Source organism: Mauremys reevesii, linkage group 2 (assembly GCF_016161935.1).
Source record: "Mauremys reevesii isolate NIE-2019 linkage group 2, ASM1616193v1, whole genome shotgun sequence".
NCBI lineage: Eukaryota > Metazoa > Chordata > Testudines > Geoemydidae > Mauremys > Mauremys reevesii.
The window spans coordinates 78,336,819-78,353,696 of record NC_052624.1 but is presented as its reverse complement, the minus strand read 5'-3'; the positions used below and the strand labels follow the sequence as shown (position 1 = coordinate 78,353,696).

The window sequence follows — 16,878 nt, the reverse complement described above, 5'->3', positions numbered from 1 at the left end:
GGAGTGCAGCCGGATGTGAGCTCACAGCGCCGCCCCGCCTCGCCCCCCTGTGTCATGGTTGCCGGTTCCGCGTAGCTGAGAGGTTCCCCGGAGGCGTCCCGGCCCCGGCTCCCTCCAGCCCGCAGCCGGGGGCTCCCGGGTCCCCTCAGGCCCGGCGGGGGGTGGCCCCCGGGTGAGTGACGGGGAGGGGTCGGTTGGTGTTTCCGCCGGTTCCTGTTCCAGTTACCGCGGGGGTAGATGTGTGTCGGGGGCTGCAGCAGCGAAGGCAATGGTGGGGTGGGGATGCTGCCACGGGGGTCAGGTGGGAACTGGGTGGGGTGGGGATGCTGCCACGAGGGGGGGTTGGGGAGGGGGTCAGGTGGGAACTGGGTGGGGTGGGGATGCTGCCACAGGGGGGGGGGGGATTGGGGAGGGGGTCAGGTGGGAGCTGGGTGATGGGGAGCGGGGTGGGGATGCTGCCACGGGGGCGGGTGTTGGGGAGGGGGTCAGATGAGAGCAGGGCGATGGGGAGCTGGGGTGGAGGGGATGCTGCCAGAGCTGGGTCAGGTAGGTGCTGGCTGAGATGGGGGGCGTGGGGGTTGCTGCCAGAGGAGAGTATTGGGGAGTGGATCAGGTGAGGCTTGGGTGGGGTGTCGCATGGGAGAGGAGTCTAGGTTATGCCTGGTATGAGCACAGGGTGAGGGGGAGGAGGTGACTCTGGAAATCAAATCTAATAGAGACACTAAACCTTGTTTAGTCTGGCACACATTCCAGCCCTGCTTCTTCAGTCAGGACTGAGCATGAATGTTCCAATGGGCTCCCTTTGTTCTCTCATTCTTTGTGCCTGGCTTGTTGCAAATGTCCCAAAGGATGGAGCTTCCTTTTGTAGATTAATCTCTAATTCACTAACTGAGGGAGTAGCAGTAGGATGTGGGTAGGAGTGCTGATCCCTTGAGACCCTAGGGCTTTCCAGACACGTCAGTGCAGTTGCCAGTACTGTCCCTGGAGAGTCTGGGCCAAATTTGCTGCCGGAATAAGTGTTGTTTTTTTACTTCAGTGGGAGATACGCTGCTTAAGCCAGGGCAGAACTTGGTCCTGCATAGCAGTTAACCAAACTCTGGTTTCATTCCATAAGGAAAGGCCAAATCCTGGGCTCATCAAAGAGAGCAATGAGGGTGTAGCTGTATTAAGTGTTTCTCGGAAACACACAAAGAAAACATTTTTTTTAAACAAGTACAGTACTACAGGAGTATGAACTATGAATAAAAAGGCAAGGAACAGCTTTCAATCCTAGGAGCTATTAAATAGTTGCCACATTCCGCTCCAGAGCAGAAATGGCTGCATTTGTGTGTCATTTGAAATGATTTCAACCTTTTTGATCTCTACCTTTTGTAAATAATATTTGGATATTTTGAGATGAAAGACACTATAGAAATATAAGATAGTATTTGAATTGTTTTCTAGGTGCAGTTGTGAAGTGCTGACTTCTACAATAGGAGGTGCCATCATGGGGAATCAGCTGGCTGGCATTGCCCCATCTCAGATCCTGTCTGTTGACAGCTATTTCTCAGACATACATGACTTTGAATATGACAAAAGCCTGGGGAGTACTCGGTTTTTTAAAGTTGCTCGGGCCAAGCACAGGGAAGGCCTGGTGGTTGTGAAGGTGTTTGCAATTCAGGATCCAACTTTGCCACTAACTAGCTACAAGCAAGAGCTAGAGGAGTTAAAGATAAGGCTACACTCTTCACAGAACTGTCTTCCCTTTCAGAAGGCCACTTTGTCTGAAAAAGCAGCTATGCTCTTCAGACAGTATGTGCGGGACAACCTTTATGATCGAATCAGTACTAGGCCATTTCTAAATAACATTGAAAAGAGGTGGATAGCCTTCCAGATCTTGACCGCTGTGGACCAAGCACACAAGTCTGGAGTCCGTCATGGGGACATCAAAACTGAAAACGTTATGGTGACTAGCTGGAACTGGGTGCTTCTAACTGACTTTGCCAGTTTTAAACCAACTTATCTTCCTGAGGACAATCCTGCTGACTTCAATTATTTCTTTGACACATCGCGTAGAAGGACGTGTTATATTGCCCCTGAGCGCTTTGTTGATGGCAGTATGTTTTCTACAGAGCTGGAGAATATGAAAGATCCTTCAATGCCACTGGTAGACTTGGCAAACAGCAATCAGCGAACCAGAGGAGAATTGAAACGTGCAATGGATATCTTTTCTGCAGGTATTTGGGGTGATCATCCAAGAACTATACATGATTTATAGTTTTGCATCAACTTGGTAGGGATTTTTTTATAAGAAGAAGCTTAAAGAATTTAGGGAGATTGGGGGGGAACAAAACAACCCCTCCACCCCAACTTTTTAGAGCCTTCTATTCACAGGATAAGTACTATACACAATCTCTATATTTTTGTGCAATATAAAACCTTACAAAGGTACTCTGATACCATGGTGATGTATCTGAGAAGTGGAACTGCAAACTGCCACGCTAATGTGCTTCAACTATGGTCTAGAGAGACCACCTGGAAAGGTTTAGTCTCTGTTCATTTTTTTTTTTTTTTTTGCGTCACTAGGGATTTGAATTTAAAAATCTATGGCCCTAATCCTGCAGTGTGAGCTACACGGGCAGACATCTGTGGAGCCCTATTGACTCTAGTGGGATTCTGCCCAAGTGGATTAGATTGCAGGATTGGTATTCAAGTCTTTGAAAAGAGTACTTTTGTAGTTCTGTGTACGCAACATGACCTAATAATTGTGTTTATTTGGCAATCTTGGGTGGTTTCTGCCCCAATCTTAATGTTACTGCTCAAAATATCCTAAAACAAGTAAAGTTGTATGTCTACACTGCAGTTAGACACCAGTAGCTGGCCTCTGCCAGCTGACTTGGGCTCGCAAGGTTCAAGCTGCGGGATTATTTAACTTGGATGTAGGCATTCCAGCTCTGGCTGCAGCTCGAGCTGCGAGACCCTCCTATCTCAGAGGATCTTAGAGCCTGGCCCCAGCCCAAGCCTGGACATCTACACCACAATTAAACAGCTCGAGCCTGGTGAGCCCAAGTCTGCTGGCACAGGCCAGCCGCTGGTGTCTAATTGCAGTGTAGACATACCCATAGTTGACAAACACCATCACTGAGCATCAACACAGAAGCAGAGGTCCTTCAGTCACTTCCTGAGGAGGGCTCGTTACTCTGTGCTTTCTTGGTTGGTTGGTTACTCTGCCACATGATAGTGATGTGGTTTGATTTTCTTGGCTTGCTTCAAGCACCTGCCAGCTAAAAAATGCAAGTGCCTGATGTTGCTTAACGCTATCACCCTATGGCTGATGAAATATACTTCTAAGATGTTGTACTCTTGAAATGTAGGGATCAAGTTTTAAAGCAACTGTGGGGGTTTTCTTGATACAGAGATATTAAACTTAAAATAGCTCTTTGGACACACTCTTTTATCCCTTTAGATTTTTGAATTCAGTTGAATTGTGTAAAACTTATTTTTGTTTTTGCATTGACAGCAAAGGAGGAGTACCTATTTTGTAATGCTCAGACACCATATTTGATATTTTCCAGGCTGTGTAATAGCAGAGCTCTTCACAGAAGGTGTACCACTGTTTGACTTATCTCAGCTTTTGGCCTATAGAAATGGTCTTTTCTCCCCTGACCAAGTCCTGAACAAAATTGAAGATCGCAGTATCAGAGAACTGGTAAATAACACTGCATTCTGTAGAGCCATCTTATTTCTTCTGCTTTTGGTTTTGACTGCTTTGGGGATAACTTATCATTCATTTCTAAACCTTGTAATCTTTTCTCCCACTCTCCCTTCACCCCTGCCTCCCTGCAGGTCACTCAGATGATCCACTGTGAGCCAGATAAACGTTTAGGAGCAGACGATTACTTAAAACAACAACGTAACAATGCATTTCCTGAAATATTTTACACCTTTCTCCAGCCTTATATGGCACAGTTTGCCAAGGAAACATTCCTATCAGCAGATGAGCGTATTCTGGTAATACGTAAAGATCTGGACAACATTATTCATAATCTCTGTGGACATGACCGAACAGAGAAAGCAGAGGGAGAGACCAAAGAGAATGGGCTAGTTGTTCTAGTGTCTGTGATAACTTCCTGTTTGCAGACTCTCAAATACTGTGATTCAAAACTGGCTGCTTTGGAACTGATTCTGCATTTAGCACCAAGATTAAGTGTGGAGATTCTGCTGGATCGTATTATGCCTTATCTCTTACATTTCAGCAACGACTCTGTGCCTAGGGTGAGGGCAGAAGCTGTAAGGACACTGACTAAAGTTCTTGCTCTTGTCAAGGAGGTGCCACGCAATGATATCAATATTTACCCAGAATACATTTTGCCAGGCATAGCACATTTAGCCCAAGATGAAGCCACTATTGTCAGACTGGCATATGCTGGTAAGAGGGAAACATATCTTCAGTTTTTCTTGATCCCCACTTATATATTCTCCATTGTCTTGAAAGCTTTAGGCCACATGCTGTCATGTGAAATGCTCAGGGAGATTAGAGAGGCTATAAAAATAAAACATAATAATAATGGAGGATTTCAGCTATCCCATATTGACTGGGTACATGTCACCTCAGGATGGGATGCAGAGATAAAGTTTCTTGACACCTTAAATGACTGCTTCTTGGAGCAGCTGGTCCTGGAACCCACAAGAGGAGAGGCAATTCTTGATTTAGTCCTAAGTGGAGCATGGGATCTGGTCCAAGAGGTGAATATAGCTGGACTGCTTGGTAATAGTGACCATAATATAATTAAATTTAACATCTCTGTGGTGGGGAAAACAGCACAGCAGCCTAACATGGTAGCATTTAATTTCAGAAAGGGGAGCTACACAAAAATGAGGAAGTTAGTTAAACAAAAATTAAAAAGTACAGTGCCAAAAGTGAAATCCCTGCGAACTGCACGGAAACTTTTTAAAGATACCATAATAGAGGCTCAACTTTAAATGTATACCCTAAATTAAAAAACATAGAGAACAAAAAACATGCCACTGTTGCTAACCAACAAAGTAAAAGAAGCAGTGAGAGGCAAAAAGGCATCCTTTAAAAAGGAAGTTAAATCCTAGTGAGAAAAATAGAAAGGAATAAACTCTGGCAAGTGAAGTGTAAAAATATAATTAGGAAGGCCAAAAAAGAATTTGAAGAACAACTAGCCAAAGCCTCAAAAAAATAATAGCAAAAAATTCTTTAAGTATATCAGAAGCAGGAAGCCTAAACAACCAGTGGGCTACTGGATGATGGAGATACTAAAGGAGCACCCAAGGATGATAAGGCCATTGTGCAGAAACGAAATGAATTCTTTGCTTCGGTCTTCACGGCTGACGACGTGAGGGAGATTCCCAAACCTGAGCCATTCTTTTTAGGTGACAAATCTGAGGGACTGTCCCAGATTCATTATAGGAGGTTTTGGAACAAATTGATAAATTTAAGAGTAATAAGTCACCAGGACCAGATGGTATTCACCCAAGAGTTCTGCAATTTCACATTTGAGTTCCTTCAGAACTACTAACTGTGGTTTGTAACCTATCATTTAAATCAGCTTCTCTACCAAATGACTGGAGGATAGCTATTGTGATGCCAATTTTTAAAAAGGGCTCCAGAGATGAGCCTGGTAATTACAGGCCAGTAAGCCTGACTTCAGTACCGGGCAAGGTGGTTGAAATTCTAGTAAAGAACAGAGTTGTCAGACACATAGATGAACGTAATTTGTTGGGGAAGAGTCAACATGGTTTTTGTAAAGAGAAATCGTGCCTCACCAAACTACTAGAATTCTTTGAGGGGGTCAACAAACATGTGGACAAAGCAGATCCAGTGGATATAGTATACTTAGATTTTAGAAAGTCTTTGAGAAGGTCTCTCGCCAAACGCTCTTAAGCAAGTAAGCTGTCACAAGATAAAAGGGAAGGTTCTCTCATTAACTGGTTAAAAGATAGGAAACAAAGGGTAGGAATAAATGGTCAGTTTTCAGAATGGAGAGTGGTAAATAATGGTGTCCCCCAGGGATCTGTAATGGGACCAGTACTGTTCAATATATTCATAAATGATTTGGAAAAAGGGGTAAACAGTGACGTGGCAAAATTTGCAGATGATACAAAACTATTCAAGATAGTTAAGTTCAAAGCAGACTGTGAAGAGCTACAAAGGGATCTCACAAAACTGAGTGACTAGGCAACAAAATGGCAGTTCAGTGTTGATAAATGCAAAGTAATACACATTGAAAAACAATCCCAACTATACATATAAAATGATGGGATCTAAACGAGCTGTTACTGCTCAAGAGAGAGATCTTGGCATCATTGAGCGGATGTTTTCAGAGAAGTATCCACAATGTGCAGAGGCAGTCAAAAAAGCTAATAGAATGTTGGGTATTATTAAGAAAGAGAGATAAGACAGAAAATATATTGCCTCTATATAAATCCATGGTACCCCCACATCTTGAATCCTGCGTGCAGATGTGGTCGCCCCATCTCAAAAAAGATTATATTGGAATTGGGAAAGGTTCAAAAAAGGGCAACAAAATGATTAGGGGTATAGAACACTTTCCATATGAGGATTGATTAATAAGACTGGGACTTTTATCAGGGATATGATACAGGTCTATAAAATAATGACTAGTGTGGAGAAAGTAAATAAGGAAATGTTATTTACTCATAACAAGAACTAGGAGTCACCAAATGAAATGAATAGGCAGCAGGTTTAAAACAAACAAAAGGACGTTTTTCTTCACAGAACGCAAAGTCAACCTGTGGAACTGTGCCAGGATGTTGTGAAGGCCAAGACTATAACAGGGTTCAAAAAAACCCCAACTAGATAAATTCCCGGAGGATAGGTCCATCAATGGCTATTATCCAGGATGGGCAGAGATGGTGTCCCCAGGGGCGGCTCCAGGCCCCAGCATGCCAAGCGCGTGCTTGGGGCGGCAAGCCACTGGGGGCGCTCTGCCGGTCGCCGCGAGGGCGACAAGCAGGCTGCCTTCGGCGGCTTGCCTGCGGAGGGTCTGCTGGTCCCGTGGCTTCGGAGGTGTGCCTGCGAGAGGCCCGCCGAAGCCACGGGAGCAGTGGACCCTCCGCAGGCAAGCCGCCGAAGGCAGCCTGCCTGCCATGCTTGGGGCGGCAAAATGCCTAGAGCCGCCCCTGGGTGTCCCTAACTTCTGTTTGCCAGAAGCTGGGAATGGGCGATGGGATGGATCACTTGATGATTACCTGTTCTGTTCGTTCCCACTGGGGCACCTGGCATTGGCCACTGCTAGAAAACAGGATCCTGGGCAAGATGGACCTTTGGTCTGATCCATTATGGCCGTTCTTATGTTCAGAAATGAAGTTGCTGTTGATTTTAGTGGGAGTTTCATGCTTTTAAGTGTAAAAGTTTGTCAGCAGCACTATCAGTGCTCACTACTTTAGGTGAAATAACTTTTTGGTAGAAACTACTCTTATTTCAGTTGTACATGCAAAACCATATAATGTTTTCTAATAAAGCAGCTTGTAGAATGTTGCATATTGGTAATGTCAGTATTCCTTTGCCAGAGCTGGATTGAGGCCCTAGGAACACTACAGCACAGGGCTCCTTGTGGCAGGAGAGGCAAGGCCCCCCCACCCCAGAGTGGCAACAAGGACCTTTGGAAGCGCTAGAGGCAGCAACAGGGAACCCCTCTTTCCCCAGAGAGGCAGGAATGGTAACAAGGGAAGTTCTCAGTACTTACCCCAACAGTCCGGTTGTAACTGGGTGCGTGAGCAGGGTCTGCTGCACTCTTCTGCCATACCCAGGCTTTGTGGTCTTCTTTTTAAAGGTGAATTAACTGATTGTTGATTAACTCGAGTTAACCAACCTGATAGTAAATGCTAGTTTAGACATTCTACAAAGGTTTGCATTTTACCCACAAACATTCATGTCCCCGAACAAATTTGTTGTGATTCAAGCAAGTGCTATCCTGTTGGTTAATTTGAATTTAATGGCATTTAATTCTATCAGGTTATTAATCATTAGCCTAAGGTTAGGTGACCTGTTGGGCTAGTCTGTTAGCTATTTGCTTCTGTAAAAATAGTTCCGCTTATGTTATCAGTGAACTTGGTTTCGTTTTAACTTCTCCATTTCTTCTCCAACTTCTCAGATCACTAAAGTACCACACAGGTTGATTCACCTGGCAGTGTTTTACTGGAGCTACAATTGCAGGAATGTATCAGGTCACATTGTGTTGACAGAGCATGTAGTACAGCATTTGCCCACAGTGCCTGGTTCTTGTCAGTAGTAATAATTCTTTCCATCTGCAAGCACCAGATTTACACAGTTTAAAATGGAAAAAAAATTATGGTTGTAAATGTTTATCATTACAGAAAACATAGCACTGTTAGCAGAAACGGCTCTGAGATTTCTGGAATTAGTACAGCTGAAAAATCTGAACATGGAAAATGAGCCGACCAGTGAAGAAATGGATGAAGTGTCACATCCCAGTGAAAACTATGACACAGGTAAAATAACTTATGTATGGGTTGCTTACTTACGGGTCAAAGCCTGAAGTGCTGTGTTCTTACATTTTCTGTTGATTTCAGTTCTGGGTGCTCATTATTAAGGCTAAGATTTTGTTACAGATATTTTTAGTATACGTCACGGACAGGTCACGGGCAAAAAAAGAAAAATTCATGGAAGCCGTGACCTGTCCATGCCTTTACTAAAAATATCAGTGACAAAATGAGGATCTCTGGGGTCCCCACACTGCCACAAGTGGGGCAGCTGCGCAGGGGCTAGGAGCTGCCTGCAGCAGCTGGGGGCTGCGGGGTACCCCTGCTGACTGCAGTTTCGGGGTTCCCCTGCTGCCCGTGGGGCCAAGAGCTGTGGGGTGCCCCCGCCTCCCATGTCAGCCAGGAGCTGTGGGCCTGGGGTGGCAAGATATATGGGCCCGTGCTCCAGCAATATTCAGGGCCCAGGGCCCCGCTCCACTAATGTTCGGGGCCAGGTCTCTCCCCTACCCCCGCGTGCCTCCACTGAGTGTCCCTGCCTGCACCCTGGGCAGTGGGCGGCTGCCCCCTGCAGCTCCACACAGCACTCTGCTCTGCTGGCTCCTGGCATCAGTTGCTGCAGGATCCTAGTGCCCTCCTCCCCCAACCAGTAGTGCTAGGGCAGGCTGACCCTGACCTTCTGCCTTGGATGGACCCTCCCCTTTTCCAGCGGGACCCTCCACTAGCACAGGAGCCCCCCCCCCCCCGTCCACAATCACTGCTCCTGCCCCATGCTGGGCAAGGGCAACCCCATTCCCCATCCCCAGTGAGTCTAGAGTGAGGAGCATCACTAGGAGGATGCTCACACTTGATGGCATCATCCGCATCCACCACAGGGGAGGCGAGGGGCTTCCTGGACCTGAGAGGGGTCCTAGGAACATGTGCAGTGACAGTGGTGCAAGGTGAGTGTGCTGCCGGAGGGGAGAGGGTTGGGGGGGTTGCATGCACTCCATACTCCTCATCCCTGGCCCTACCCCAGAATCCACACCCTCACCCAAAGCCCTCACCCCCCCCACACACTCCAACCCTCTGCCTTAGCCCTGAGCCCCCTCCTGCACCATGAACCCCTCATCCTACCCTTCTGCCCAAGCCCCTCCCACACCCCAAACCCTCATCCTCAGCCCCACCCCAGAGCCCTTACATTTTTACATTATTTTAAAAAATATATATCGTCTTACAAGACAGGTTTGGAGGGATCGGGACTTGGACTCGTTCTGGGAGCTTCAGGGTTCACCTGGGGTGGTGGGGGATCCTGCAGCTCCCGACCACACAGGCTGACGTCACGTAGGTCACTGGAAATCATGGATTCTGTGACTTCCGCGACCAAATCAAAGCCTTAGTCATTATCTCTTGGGGCTTGGCCCTGTATTATCAAGTTCCATCTAATAATTAGGAAATTCTTTGTAAAATTACACTTTTATTTAAACCGTGGACTAGAAATACCCAAGCATATGACTTGGCAATGATTGCTTATAGTGGTTTACCATTTTAGAGCATTCTTAGTAGCTTGGGGATAATTGCTCACTTATTTAATGAAACTGGAAATCTCTGATTTTTTTTTTTCAATGCTGCTTATTTATCTCTATATTCCTAAGAGATAATCTGTCTAGATTGTTAAAAATACACAACCTCAACTCTGCCATCAGTTTAGGAAAGGTGAAGCTACTGACAAGCCAGTGAATTTTCAATTACTCTGTTGCCACAAAGCATTTTGTGTTCGCTGTTGAACCATTATCTCTAAGGCCTGGTCTACACTGGGGTGGGGGGGGCTACATCGGTCTAAGTTACGCAACTTCAGCTACGAAAATAGCGTGGCTGAAGTCAACATACTTAGAGCTACTTACCATGGTTTCTTTGCTGCTGTAGGTCAACTGCTGACACTCCCCCGTCGACTCCACTTATGCTTCTTGCTCCGGAGTACTGGAGTCGACGGGAGAGTGCTTGGCGATCGATATATCGCACCTGCTGGATCAATTGCGCCGGAGGTAAGTGTAGACCTGCTCTAAGGGTATCTCTACACAGCAAAGAAAAACCCACGGCTGGCTCATGCCAGCCGACTTGGGCACACAGGGCTGTTTCATTGCTGTGTAGACTTCTGGGCTCAGGCTGGAGCCCAAGCTATGAGACTCTTCCACCCTTCATGGTCCTAGAGTCTGGGCTTCAGCCTGAGTCTGGAAAACCACACAACAATGAAACAGCCTCGCAGCCTGAGCCCTGTGAGCCGGAGTCAGCTGGCACAGGCCAACTGCAGGTTGTTTTTTTTCCGTTTGTGTAGACATACTCTAATTGACTCATTTTGATGCTTTCCCACATCCTTGCTTCAGCCATAATTGCGATGAAGCAATGGAAGCACAGACTAGACAATTTGGGTATGTTTTTATCCATATCAGTGAAGTACACTTCTATGGCTTCCCCAGTTCTGTCAATTCAGAGCCTGAGTATGAATCCATTTGTAAGCATGGCTTCAGAATCCTAGTCATTCTGTTGCATTACTGTCTTACCGAGTCATCTGTACTTTAGAATTGCATATTATTTTAATTAATTTAATGGTGGCTGACAAATACACATTTTGTGTCATGTTGACTCAATTTTCTATTGTCTCTCTCTTGCAGAGCTTCAGGCTTTGCATGAAATGGTCCAGCAGAAAGTTGTTACTTTGCTGAGTGACCCAGAAAACATTGTGAAACAGACGCTAATGGAAAATGGAATAACACGTCTCTGTGTCTTCTTTGGACGTCAAAAAGCCAATGATGTCCTCCTATCTCATATGATCACTTTCCTGAATGATAAGAATGACTGGCATCTTCGGGGAGCTTTCTTTGACAGCATAGTTGGTAGGTACTCGGTTTCTTGGCTGAAACATGCTTAGATGTAATCAGTTAATTGACTACACTGCTGCAGGTTCTTAGAGATTTTTAAAGTCACAGAAGAGGGCTTCTCCTGTAGAGATTTTAGTAACTCTGACATAGAGGCAAGCAATTTAATGCTCAGGCATGTCTTTTTATTTCTTCTTGGTAGCAGGATGGAGTGATTTAAATCAAGACCTTTTAAATCTCTTGATTAAAAAAATTGATTTAGGTGAGGTCGAGGCTCTGTAAAACCAATATGAAAGTTTGTGCAGTTGCAACTTTAGATTAAAATTTATAATGAACTTAACTGTAAATGCTGTTTTGTTTCTTTTTAAAAAGTATCGTATTTGAATTACACAAAACTGTTAATCCAATTAACCCATTCACTTCAGTAGGATTATTCATGTGCTTAAATTCAAGCATGTGCTTAAGTGTTTGCAGCACAAGGGGGCTAAAATTGTATTTTTATTAAACTTTTCTGAGTGGCATAAAATCTCTCATTTCAAAACAAAATTGGTTCCTTGTTAACAGTTAAGTTATTTATTCTTTCCATACATTAACAAAGTTATTGCCAGCTTTGTTATATACACAGGCCCAAATGTTCAAAAATAGGAACTGAAAGTTAGGTGCCTAGGTATGTGTTTAAGAGCCTAAGTAATTTTAAGGGCGCAAGTCTCTTTGGCTTCCAACTGCAAACACTGATGGAGGAGAGCAGCCCAAAGTATGAAGCATTTCAGCTTTCTTGATTTGTGGAGGTTCAGTATGCCCCTGATGTTGCACCATTAAAGTTATTGTGAGTTTTGCCTTTGCCTTTTGCAAATACTTCATGAGCTTATCAGTTTTGTGTTTGAATTCGAGATGTTCTCCTTCCCAACCCCCCCACCCCCACCCCATACAAAAAAAAAAAAAATGATTGTCACTTCCAGGAAGATGTGGACTGCCTTTGTATCTAGTGTTTGTTACCCTGCTGTCTTAGCTTTTTGGGGGTGTTACCTTGCCCATTACAATAACACTTTTTCTTCATGGCTTTTAGGTGTTGCTGCTTACGTTGGCTGGCAAAGCTCATCAATTTTAAAACCTCTACTCCAGCAAGGTCTCAGTGATGCTGAAGAATTTGTCATTTTTAAGGCCCTCAATGCTCTTACCTGTATGTGCCAGTTAGGGCTGTTGCAGAAACCACACATCTATGAATTTGCTTGTGATATAGGTAAATTTAAAAAACTGCTCAAAATATCTTGGTTTTCTACAGAAAATCTTAATTCTGTAAAGTTTCACTGTTAGCTTAGTTATCCATTATATGACCCTACCTCAAATTTCTTTAGGTTCTGGTGGAAATTATTTCCCTAACTTTTAATAAGCTGTTGCTAATGCAATAGCATGTTGCTTAGAATTCTAAAGTAACCATTTTGATGGAACAAATAATCTGAAGTGGATATTGGGATTTTAATTGATATTTTACCCCCTGATTCACTTGGATTAGGCCTTTCTGTTTTTAATCAATACTTCCAGTAGAAGTGCTGCCAAAATTAAGGTCAGGACTCACTTTCTGCTTAAATAAATTTACCAACCTGAAACTTTACCTGTCAGTTTCAGATGATTAAATAAGAAATAACGGGTATATAGCAAAGAACATTTATGTGAAAAATTTAGTAAAAACTGGATTATACAAGGGAATAAGCTGCCAAAGAAGGTTCTAGAATCATTTGAAATTTATAATTGTTAGATTTGCATAATCATTAGAAATGTTTAAGGCTGTAACTGAAATTTGGGGAAACTTTAGAGAGGATTGTCTGCCCTGCCATGATTCAGGGGACTAGGGCTCATACTTCCCAAACGATTGTGGTGATGTTCCTCCATCTTATTTTTTAAGAATGCATGCAGAATTTCCCCCAATTTTTTTCATTTATTTTCCCTATTATTCTGGACCTGGCTCCCTTCTCAAGTCTGTCACCAGTGCTCTTCCAGCATAGGATGTTGGTCCTTAGTGAGGGCCTTGATCCTCAAAGCTATTTAGGACACCTAAGTTGAAATCAGTGGGAGTTAGGTGCCTAAATACCTTTGAGGATTTGGGCCCGAGTGCCTGTTCTGAAGCTCATTGACTTCAGGCCCCATCTGTGAAATCTTTGGTACTTTGGAGGAAGAGGGACTGAACTTAGGGAGGGGAAGTGAGGATTCCCTGTCTTGTAAATACAGGATAGTCCTCTCTCTCTTCAATTTGAACAACAGATTTGAAATGATACATTTTAACTTTTTTTTTTTTTCCCAGCACCCTTCCTATGCCATCCAAACCTTTGGATACGTTATGGTGCAGTAGGATTCATCACTGTGGTAGCACAGCACTTAAATATTGCTGATGTCTACTGCAAGCTAATGCCTTATCTCCATCCTTTTATCACTCAGCCAATAATACAGGTAATTGATAATGTAGTGACATGAATATATACTGTATGTTCATAAATTTACATCTGTCTTTGCAATAATGTCTGGTTTAAAAATTTCAAAAGCTTCAATTCAGTTTTCAGATTAGGAAACTAATCAGATGCTCAGTTAGGAGCAGTTCAATTTTTTGACCTCTTGTAGCAGATGTTGATAGACTGGCAATGTAGTGAACATGAAACTTTGTTTTGTTCAAAGGACAATATCACTTCAAAGGGTCTCAGTCCAATAAGACACTGAGCATTCTGGCCCTGATCCAGAAAAGCATTAAAGTACATGCTTAACTTTAAGTACAGTAGTAGTCCTGTTGACTTCAGCTAGCTAGTCATCAATGCACTTGTGACTTCAGTGGGACTACTCACATGCTTAAGTGCTGTGCTAGATCAGGGCCAGCGTAGTCAACACCTTGTAGGATGAAGCAGTTGCAGATCATCCAGTTTGCAATAATTGCCTGCCCAAATGGTGTGCAGTGGCACACCTTTTTGCATAATACTGTAGGTTTCTTTTTGAACGCTTGCCCCAATTGTCTGAGCAAAGAGAAATCCAAACGTAATCACAACATATTTTCTGAAAGTACATTTGATTCTTAATATTCTTTGTTTTAATAAACTATGGTGGTGTTAACACTGTAAGGAAACTTATTGCTAAAATATTATTTTAAGCAATGCCTTTTTAAAGAAGTTTTATATTGTGTACATCTTCAAATGAGAAGTACTCTGATAATCTTTCACTTCCTGTTATATTATAATACAAAGACATCATATTTTATGCTGTAAAAGACATCTCCAGCTCATGAAAGGGTAACTACAAAAATTAATGGTATTAAGATTTTAAATATATAAAAACACTTATTTCTCTTTTAAAAGTAGTTTTTCTTATAACCCGACAGACATTATCACAACTCGTTCCTCCTGTGATAGTCAAAAGCTATTGGACAAGTCTTGTATTTCTACAGATATATGATGCTTTCCTTGTTGATTGTTCCCTTTTTTTGAATTGCAGATAGATAAAGAAATAGTCCTGTTGAGTGTCCTTAAAGAGCCAGTAAGCCGGTCCATATTTGATTATGCTTTAAGATCAAAGGACATCGCAAGCCTTTTCAGACATCTTCATATGCGTCAGAAGAAAAGGAACGGCACTTGCCCTGATTGTCCTCCCCCTGAGGACCCAGCCATAGCACAGCTGCTAAAGAAGTTACTTTCCCAAGTAATTATTATTCTTTATTTGTACTGCAGTAGTACATGCCAGTGAGGCCCTGGTGTGATAGGTTTTGTACAAACACACAGGTAAATACAGTCCCTGTCCCAAGGAGCTCACAGTCCAAGGTTCTGATCATACAAAAAATTGCTCGAACAGTCCCATTGATTTCAGTGCTTGAGTTTGCAGAATGAGGGCCTTGAGAAGGTAATGAGGCATTTTAAAAAAGGTCTGCCATAGAGAGAGACAACCGGGCTAGGGTAAGAGAGAGCTATGGTGTTGAGAGGCTTGCATGTAAAAAAAAGAGGAGGGAAAGAGCTTTACAAAGAGGGCATAATCACTCCAAGGCCCCAGAGACATGCCCCTCCACCTGACCAGAGAGACGGCATGGGGTAAAGTAGGCTGGCTCTGCAGTACTGAATGGACAAGGAGTATAAAGTCCCTTTTTAAATCCCTTTCCTCCCAGGCGCTAAAGCAGCTGAGCTGTGGGATACAGGCCCTTGAGCCCATTTCCTTTCTTGTTTCTCCAGGCAGATAACTGGGGAGGAGACTTGCTAATGATGGAGCACTGTAATCCTCCTTATGGAAATGGCTGGCCTTGAGAACCTCCCATCTGCAGAGATGGAAACTGTAGAGAAGACTCAGCCTATGTCAGTTCTTTCCTAGTGTGCACTGACTTCAAATCCCTGGTGCTAGGCCAACAAGCCAGATATATCAGTTAGTAGCTCCGTCCTTTAGCAGTTTTGTATCCCTTTTCCGTATCCAAGCATGTATGTGTGGTGTGGTGTTGTGTGGAGGGGTCGGGGGGGGGGGGCAAAATACTGTCCTTAAAATGTAGCAACTTCCCCAAAATGTGTTTGAAATCATAGAAGTCGGTCTTGAGTTCTCTCCCTTCATTAAGAACCAATAATGTATCCCACTTCTGTATCTCCATATCTTGATGGAAGTTCTGTTTAAAACTTTCCATGGATTTTGTTGTAGGGTATGACCGAGGAGGAGGAAGACAAACTGTTAGCACTAAAAGACTTTATGTTAAAATCCAATAAAGCCAAGGCCAATATAGTGGACCAGAGCCACCTGCATGACAGCACTCAAAAAGGGATTATTGACTTGGCAACTCTGGGAATAACTGGAAGACAAGTTGATCTTGTTAAAACAAAGCAGGAGCCTGATGACAAACGTGGTTGGTATATTCTCCTGTTTTACTGTATCTCTTTTTGTTTTATTTTCAGGAGGGTTGGGTAGTTGACTCTTGACTCCCCCAGCCTCACTACTCCAACTTGCCCTGCAGCAAACACTTCAGCTCCCCTCTCTCACACACATTCCTGCATTTTTATTGCACCTTGGGAATCTCAAGATTTCTGACTTTTACATTTAAAAGCACAATGCTTATCAACGCCCTGTGGTATATTATAAAAAATGTATAATATACTCATAAATTTGGGTGGTGGTGGTGAAACATAAGCACAAATGTTGGGTCCTGGGAGTCAGTCATTGAGAGGGTTTACAAGATAATATGCGGAATCAATGCTTTTAATAAATTCTCTCCCTTAAACTGATTAATATTAGGCATCTTGCCTTTAGTTGTTATGCATTGGCTTAGTCTGGGTTTAATTTGCCCCATGTTTCTTCTTCATTTTTAGTTTCAAGTGACCCAAAAAGGAATTTTCAAAATAAATTTCTTAATGGCTCAAGAACGTCATCAGGAGGTGGCTGCTGTCTTGCTGGAAAATGACAGTATTTGATGCCAGCAGTAATCTGCCTAGTGTCATATGATAAACTAGTCCAGTGGTTCTCAACCTTTCCAGACTACTGTACTCCATTCAGGAGTCTGATTTGTCTTGCGTACCCACTCATTTAAAAATTACAGTACTTGCTTACAAAATCA

At 43.5% G+C, this 16,878-nt stretch overlaps 1 protein-coding gene across 1 annotated transcript in view; it reads left to right on the top strand.

The window, feature by feature from the left end:
• The first annotated feature begins 16 nt into the window (after positions 1-16).
• The window catches only part of PIK3R4 (phosphoinositide-3-kinase regulatory subunit 4), a 31,217-nt gene continuing 14,355 nt past the window's right edge, over positions 17-16,878 (top strand). The window contains exons 1-10 of the mRNA XM_039523221.1: positions 17-172; positions 1,444-2,216; positions 3,555-3,688; positions 3,826-4,408; positions 8,347-8,481; positions 11,121-11,342; positions 12,391-12,564; positions 13,624-13,769; positions 14,796-14,999; positions 15,972-16,173. Of these exons, the coding sequence (XP_039379155.1) occupies positions 1,487-2,216; positions 3,555-3,688; positions 3,826-4,408; positions 8,347-8,481; positions 11,121-11,342; positions 12,391-12,564; positions 13,624-13,769; positions 14,796-14,999; positions 15,972-16,173 (2,530 nt within the window). The 5' untranslated portion in view covers positions 17-172; positions 1,444-1,486. The remainder of the gene's footprint in view (positions 173-1,443; positions 2,217-3,554; positions 3,689-3,825; positions 4,409-8,346; positions 8,482-11,120; positions 11,343-12,390; positions 12,565-13,623; positions 13,770-14,795; positions 15,000-15,971; positions 16,174-16,878) is intronic.